The sequence below is a fragment of the Oryzias melastigma genome, linkage group LG7, assembly GCF_002922805.2.
Source record: "Oryzias melastigma strain HK-1 linkage group LG7, ASM292280v2, whole genome shotgun sequence".
NCBI lineage: Eukaryota > Metazoa > Chordata > Actinopteri > Beloniformes > Adrianichthyidae > Oryzias > Oryzias melastigma.
This window is the reverse complement of record NC_050518.1, coordinates 22,372,479-22,379,953: the sequence shown is the minus strand read 5'-3', so window position 1 is coordinate 22,379,953 and position 7,475 is coordinate 22,372,479. Positions and strand designations below refer to the sequence as shown.

The 7,475-nt window shown below is 37.3% G+C and overlaps 1 protein-coding gene across 2 annotated transcripts in view; it reads left to right on the top strand.

Annotated features, from left to right (window-relative positions):
- The window catches only part of pmelb (premelanosome protein b), a 10,661-nt gene extending 3,592 nt beyond the window's left edge, over nt 1-7,069 (top strand). Inside the window, exons 4-12 of one of the 2 annotated variants that reach the window (XM_024292804.2) lie at nt 1,033-1,161; nt 1,253-1,414; nt 1,563-1,895; nt 2,518-2,715; nt 3,795-3,926; nt 4,008-4,110; nt 4,178-4,383; nt 4,455-4,545; nt 6,702-7,069. In XM_024292804.2, coding sequence (XP_024148572.1) covers nt 1,033-1,161; nt 1,253-1,414; nt 1,563-1,895; nt 2,518-2,715; nt 3,795-3,926; nt 4,008-4,110; nt 4,178-4,383; nt 4,455-4,545; nt 6,702-6,861 — 1,514 coding nt within the window. In that variant the 3' untranslated portion in view covers nt 6,862-7,069. Of the gene's footprint in view, nt 1-1,032; nt 1,162-1,252; nt 1,415-1,562; nt 1,896-2,511; nt 2,716-3,794; nt 3,927-4,007; nt 4,111-4,177; nt 4,384-4,454; nt 4,546-6,701 lie in introns of both variants that reach the window. The other variant, XM_024292801.2, reaches the window with a different exon arrangement.
- Nucleotides 7,070-7,475: the final 406 nt, after the last annotated feature.

Genomic DNA, 7,475 nt, shown 5'->3' with positions numbered 1-7,475 from the left:
TTTCATCTTTTTTAGTTGCCTAAAACACTTGAATCAAAAAATTCTCCTCAGCACCTTATTGATCCTGCAGTTATTCAGAAGTAAAACATTGTACAAAAAAACAGCATGAGGCTTCAAAATGAATGTTTTCAGATTCAGATACAAAGATCCTGTTTGACCCTTTATTCTATTTAATTTGATTTTGTATAGAATCATAGTTTCAAAGTTTTTATTAAAAAAACAGTTTTAAAAAAAAGAAAAAAGAGGGATAAAACAACTGTTGGATTGGCATTACAGAAAATTATATTGCTGATTTTATTTATTTATTTTTTTACTGAAAATTATTTTTGGCTCTGTCAGCCAAGAGACAGAGAAAAGAACACAACAAGTTCAGAAAATTGATGGATGGAATGGATGGATGGATGAATGAAGAGATGGATGGATGAAGAGATGGATGGATGAAGAGATGGATGGATGAATAGACGAACAGACGGACGCATGGATGATGGATGCATGGATGCACGGACGGATGGATGGATGGATGAAGAGATGGATGAATGCACGGAGGGATGGATGGATGAATAGACGAACAGACGCACGCATGGATGCATGGATGCACGGACGGATGCACGGCGGGATGGATGAATAGATGGATGGATGGATGAATAGACGAACAGACGGACGGATGGATGGATGGATGAATAGATGGATGCACTGACAGACGGATGAATGGATGGATGGATGGACTTGAATATGACAAAACTCATATTAAAACAACAATGTGACAGAGCAGATGACCCGACAATGAAGAACTGAAAACCAGACACTTAAATACACTTAAAATTGTAAAGACAAATCAACTGTGAATAATTTACAACCTACACCTGCTGAGACTGAAAATGAAAACAAAACATAACAAAAACTAACAAAAATCCAAGAGTAGAATTCTCACAGACTCAATCTGAGTGATCAGCATCAACCTTCCTCTATCTTTTATAATATAAACACTTTTTGCTTTTTTAACAATGCATTCACCATTTTCTTTTCTTGCAGGAACAAAGTATTTGCGACATAAGCCGGTTTACCCAGCCCAGAACCAAGACTGGAGAGCTGTTTTTCCAGACGGAACACCTATAAAGACAGACAAGAGGCCTGCATACGTCTTTGTCTGGAAAACCTGGGGTGAGCGCAGCTGTCGTCTGTCATACGATGAAGACATATTCATGTTCCATAAACCTGCACAGCCTGTCTTGGATTTCTGCTGCTTTGGCAGGTCAGTACTGGCAGGTGGCGGACGGACCGTCCTCCTTCCTGACCATTGACACGGATGACATCCCGCTGGGCTCCTACACCATGGACATCGTTATCTATCATTACCGGAGCAAAGAGAAGTTCATTCCTCTGGGATATGCGTCGACCCAGTTCTCCATCACTGGTTATTAACTTTTCTATGTATAGTGGGAGGAACAGTCTTAAAGAAAAAAGAAACAAATACATTTGAGTTTACAAAAAACACCAAATAAATCGTCTGTCATACATTTTTAATTGTAAAAACGCAATATTTTCCTTTTTGTGGTTCTCAGATCAGATCCCGTTCTCTGTCTCTCTGGACCAAGTGAACGACGTGCAGGCTGCAGACATGCGCTTTGTGCAGAACCGGGCGATCGCCTTCACGGTCACCCTCCACGACCCCAGCCAGTACCTCAGCAACGCCGACATCACCTTCAACTGGGACTTTGGCGATGAGAGTGGAGCCCTGATCTCCAGAGAGCTGACCGTCACGCACACCTACATCACCTCTGGCTCATACAAGCCCCAGGTGGTGATCCAGGCAGTGATCCCCGACGGGTCATGTGACCCCCCACCAGAGAACCCAACCACCGCTCCTGGTCCGCCTGCAGATCAGGGAACCACATGTAAGAAGTGCATTGAAGACAGGCTCCAACTCTCTGGTTGGTTGGATGTGATACTTTAACTCAGGTTAATTTAGCAAAGTTGTTTGAAAAGGTTGAACACCTGAGGCATCACAGATGATGCTTAAACATCTTTAAAATACTGTAACTTTTTAATCGTTCACACGATCAACGTCATTCCCGTAGACTCTGAAGGAGAAAAGCGGCTCTTTCTTAAATTTGTACCAGTCATTTTGTTTATTTGTCATGTTGACCTTTTCTCATAATTGAGTAATATTTGTTTCCCTGACATTTCGCAAACTCAGTGTTTGACAGCTCAACTATTGATTAAACTAAAAACAAAACAAGTATTCTGACTTGTTTAATATAACTGTCAGTTTAGAGAATGTCAAAAAAAAGGCGAGAAACTGAAAAACATGATACCCTGTAAATCAAGACTAATGCTAGGCTAATGCTTAGCTAATCCAAAGCCAAGTAGAATTCAGTTTAAACCATGATAATGAAAATCTATGCAAGCAAAAGTGCTACATATGCTTACATAAACAAAACTGTTTTTGACTTAATCATTTATTGAAGCTTTTTCAAACCTCAAATCTAACTGAAAAGTGTTTCTTTACAGTGAAAGCTCCTGCGCTGGTGACCGCTGGGCCCATGCCGGTGTACATCCAGCCACCTCTCCTGAACGCCGTCCCCTCAGACTCAGAAGACGACACCGCCGAGGGCGAGGCCTCTGCTGCCTCCTCGTCTCAGTCCGTCCATGAAACGCTCTCAGAGGCCAGGACGCCATCACCTGTCAACGGGGAGGGAGGAGGCAAACCCACAGGTGAGGTGTTCAATCAGTCATTTGATCTTTTACACCACAATAACAAACTGATGAAGATATAAATGATTCTACATGGAAAAAGCTCCAAGTTTTGGGTTTTAGCGTTTAACTCTGGATTTACATACTACCTGGTTTCCATCTGTTTTTCCTGTTCTGCCAGATTAATATTTAAATTTGGAAAAATGTGAGAAAATAAAAGAAAAAAAGAAAACTGTGCAAAATGTGTGAAAGTAGCAGTTCTGGTGGATTTTCCAGAACAATAATATAATTTTGTATTAAACTGAACTTAGCTGTTCAGACTTCCTTTTTCTGAGTCATAAATCTCTTTATTTGATTGGTCGGTCAGATTTTTCTTTTATTTATTGTACTTGTACTGTTTTGACTGTCCTTTGAGTATCAGATGCTGGACAGATCAGAAAAAGATTAATGCATTTCTAATAATCTAATAAGATGGAGTGCTACTCCAGGTGGAGAAAAAAAACACAAAAACATTAAAGTTAGCTTAGAAAAAACACTGTTCTCAATGCTGTGTAACAATGGTTGAGTGTGAACTGAAAAGATGATGCACACCAACACAAACAAGGACACTAAAATATTCCTTGAACGAATCAACTCTGCACAAAACGAAGCCAAACTGACAGGCTGTGTCACATTATTTTAGAATTCCAAAGTCGTGTCCGAACTCCTTCACATTTTAGAGCACTATAGGGTGTTTTCAACATTATTTTTGGATGTTTGAATCTAACATTCCAAAATCAAGTGCAATGGAAATTTCCCAAAATTGCATTGCATTTGAACATTTTTTTTAATTAAAAAAAGTTTATTTTTCATAAATTATCTAATTTTTCATCATCAGAATATGATGGATTAATGCATATTCTTATTCAAAAAAGTCCTGTTTATGTGGTTTTTTACTTTGGGAAATGGGTGACATCATATTTCCAATTTTTTGTTTAAAAGGTATAACTTTAATTTTAGTTGAAAAGTCGATGTCTCCATTGAGTAAATGGTCCATTTTTTGTCACTGTTTTCTTGCTTCCCAATCAAAAGCAGATCTTGATGATAAATGTTTTTATCAGGTGAAAAGAGAAGATTAAGACTAACAGGAAAGGGTCCGTCTGTCGTCATTGCAAAGAGGGATGCTGGTGATGACGATGACAGCTGTGTGATTTACCGATACGGCTCCTTCTGCACCGGCATTGATATTTTTGGTCAGCTTTTTAAATTAAAATGAAAGTTTAAATACTCCAATTAATCACAAGCCATTGACATCATGTTTTTCTCTTCACCAGAGGGGATTGAAAAAGTAGAAATTGTGCAAATGGAAAACGCTTTGGTGGCAGCTCCCAGAATAGCCAGCAATGTTTTAGATGTCACTGTTACCTGTGAGGGAAGGTGAGTATTATGATGACAGCAAATATCACAAAGTAGGTTGTCACTCATTGAAGCTTCTTCTTCTTAGTCTTCCTAAAGAAGTGTGCAGTGTGATTCTGGATGCTGAGTGCCTGAAGCCAATCCACACGTCCTGCAACATGGTGGAACCGTCCAAAGAGTGTCACCTGTTGCTGCGTCACTTCTTCAATGAGTCCGGACTCTACTGCATCAATGTCTCCATGTCTAATGATGTCAGCTTTGCAGCCACAAGTGCTAAAGTCAATGTGGATATGGGTACGGATGATGAGCTCAATGCAGCATTTCACATGGATCTGATGTCACTGACAGAGAGATTCTTGTTTCAGGTTCGGGTCTGTCCTCCTCTGGACCCATCCTCATGATGCTGGGGTTCCTCATGCTTGTTCTGGTCGTGGGAATTTCAGCTTACTCTTATAAGTAAGAACTCTCATCAAACAACTTATGTAATAATTTACATTAGGAGGCTTTTTTTTAAGTCTTAGAATTTTTTTCTGTGTGTGTTTTAATAGCTCAGTGCATTTGTGAAGTGACATAAAATGTCAGAATAGTTGGAATTTATTGCACTGTGGGATGTCGCAATAATATAGAAAGGGGCTAAGATAAAAACATAAAAAAGCAAAGCAGAAGAGAATTATTTTAACTGGGATAAAATGTGAAAATAATGACTAAAAAACTGTTTTTTAAAAGAAAAAAGACATGACCACTTTCTCTTAAACATAGTTGTTCTCTATAACTCACATGTGTTAAAGTCGAGACCCAGGGGCCGGATCAGGCCCTCTGGGTAATTTTATTTTACAATTATTAATGGCCCGATGTTATCTTGTGCTCATTTCTCACTTGTATAATTTTGACAAAATATATTATGAAGAGTAAAATATTGAAAGTTAATTAAGGTTTAAGTTGATTTATTCTGGAATAAAATTCCTTCCTTTTTATTATTTATAATTATGTTAAAAAGTTAGAGTCTTGAAGTTTTAAAAATGTTTATTCTGCTAGTTTTATGGACTATTTTGGCATTTACTAAGATTTTTTTAGGCTGTTTTGGAGTTTAGGTAATATTGCAGTCACACACTAGCTGTTTTGGCTAATTTATGCTTTTTTTTTCTTTTTTTAGGGTTTTTAAGTTTAGCAATTTTTTCAGTCACACACTAGCTGTTTTGGCTGATTTATGCTTTTTTTGCTTTTTTTAGGCTTTTTTAAGTTTAGCAATTTTTTCAGCTACATGCTAGCTCTATTGGCAAACCTGTTTTAGTGTTTTGTTTTAGTTTTTTAGGCTAATTTAGCATTTAGCTAACATTTTAGCTGGCCATCAGTGTCATCATTTTCAGCTATTAGCTTCAATGTTTTTAGCTATTGATTTCAGCATTTTCAGCTATCAGCACTAGCATCTTCAGCGACCAAATTCAGCTTACAGCATTCACACAAGCATTATCACAGGTAATGCTATATATTTAGTTCAGGGGTCGGCAACCTTTAACCCTAAAAGAGCCATTTGGTCCAGTTTCTGACAGACCAGAATATTCAAATATTACAATAAATGAATTTTTAAAAGTGTGATTTTTTTTTATATATAACAACTTTAACGTCTTTACTTTTGACAGCAGCAAATACAAGTTCATTTCAAAATAAAATACTCTGTGTCAAATAAGATCTTCCTGCTGCAGCAGAAAACCGAGTCAAACGTGACATTTTCTAGATCCTGCAGCATATGTTAGAATGTACTAAACTGATCTAACTAATTTAATATTTACTAAGGTTGTTAGCACTTTCATTATAGAGCCAAAGAGACACAATGGAGGGGTAAAAGAGCCACATGTGGCTCCAGACCCTCAGGTTGCAGACCCCTGATCTACTTCATAATTATGTTGAAAAGTTTTTTACAAATGTAGTTTTAGAGTGTTCAATAAATGTTTATCCTGTTCGACCCGCGATCGAAGGTGTGTTTTGGATTTTGGCCTCTTGTACGATTGAGTTTGACACATCTGCAATAGCCAATAGTCTAATTATGATCTAGTAGTAGTTCATTGTAAACCTTAATCCTTTATATTTTTCAGCCTGAAAAAATAAAAAAACAGAGCTTTAAAGCTGTGATGTCACTAACATTACCTTCTTCGTAGTTCAATTCCTGGCTTCCGCTGTTCCATGTTGCTATGGGCAGATGTCTCTTGTGGGTTAAGTTAAGCAGCTCTTATTGTGTGAATGGGAGGATGAAGCAGTTTACTGTTCCACGACAGAAAGGAAAACCACGAGCCATTTACCAGTCGCTGATTAACGTGATTACAACTAATTTAATCCATTTAAATACAAGGACTGGGTGGTTGTTAATTAAAAACGAAAGAAAATTGAAGCTAAAAACACAGTAAACATAAATAAAACCACAGATAAGGGATTTTAAAAAGGCCTTGGTGTGTCAAAACTTAATCGCACAGGTGGCCAAAACCAAAAACACACCTCAGGTCGTGGACCAAACAGGATACAGATTTACTGAAACAAATGCATCCTTATCCCTGCAGACGTGTTTTTGGACATTTTTAACATTGTTTATTCTAGTAATTATATATTTTGCTTCACAGGCGCTTTCAGACCTACGTCCCGCTGAAGAAGGAACTTCCTGCCTGTGAAGACTCACAGCTCGGCGCGTCTCACGGACGCTCTGCAGCCTCAATGTGCTGGAATTCAGACAGACCAGCAGAAAACGACGACTGCCCTCTGCTGCAGGACCGGTCGCTGTGAATCTGCAACACAATTCATCTTAAACTTACAAAAGCATTGAGGGGACTTTTGCTTTTTTAACATGTTTTTTATCTAATAAAATTGTTGCTAATGTTTAACTTTTAATCAAACAAATCCAGTATGCAATGTTTTTACAAAGATTCTTTTGTACCATCTTAAATCAAGTTCATGGTAACCAAAATTTGCAAAATTTTAAATAAATATTGTTCAAAAGTTGGTTTATTTGTGTGTATAGACAATTATTACATAAGATTTTAATGATCTAAAATATTTTGAATGGTCTCACAGAAAAATGGAAGCAAAAATAATCTTTTGATACCAATGGAAGAAAGTGCAGTTCTGGAGTTTTGGTTTTATTTTTTGAATATTTTCTTAAAAAAATATGACTCTAAACTAGTAAAAATAAGGAATAACATTTAGATGTATATATTTTAAATAAACAGAAGACAAACACAATCATACCACACAGATTTTATTCAGATCAAAGCCAATCTTGACATTTTCAGGAGATTTCATTGAACTTCATGACATTTTCTAGACGAACAAACATTTGTTTGGAATGCTAGAACTAATTCCTCTGTAACTGTTGCCTCCTCTCTGTTTCTAATACTCTT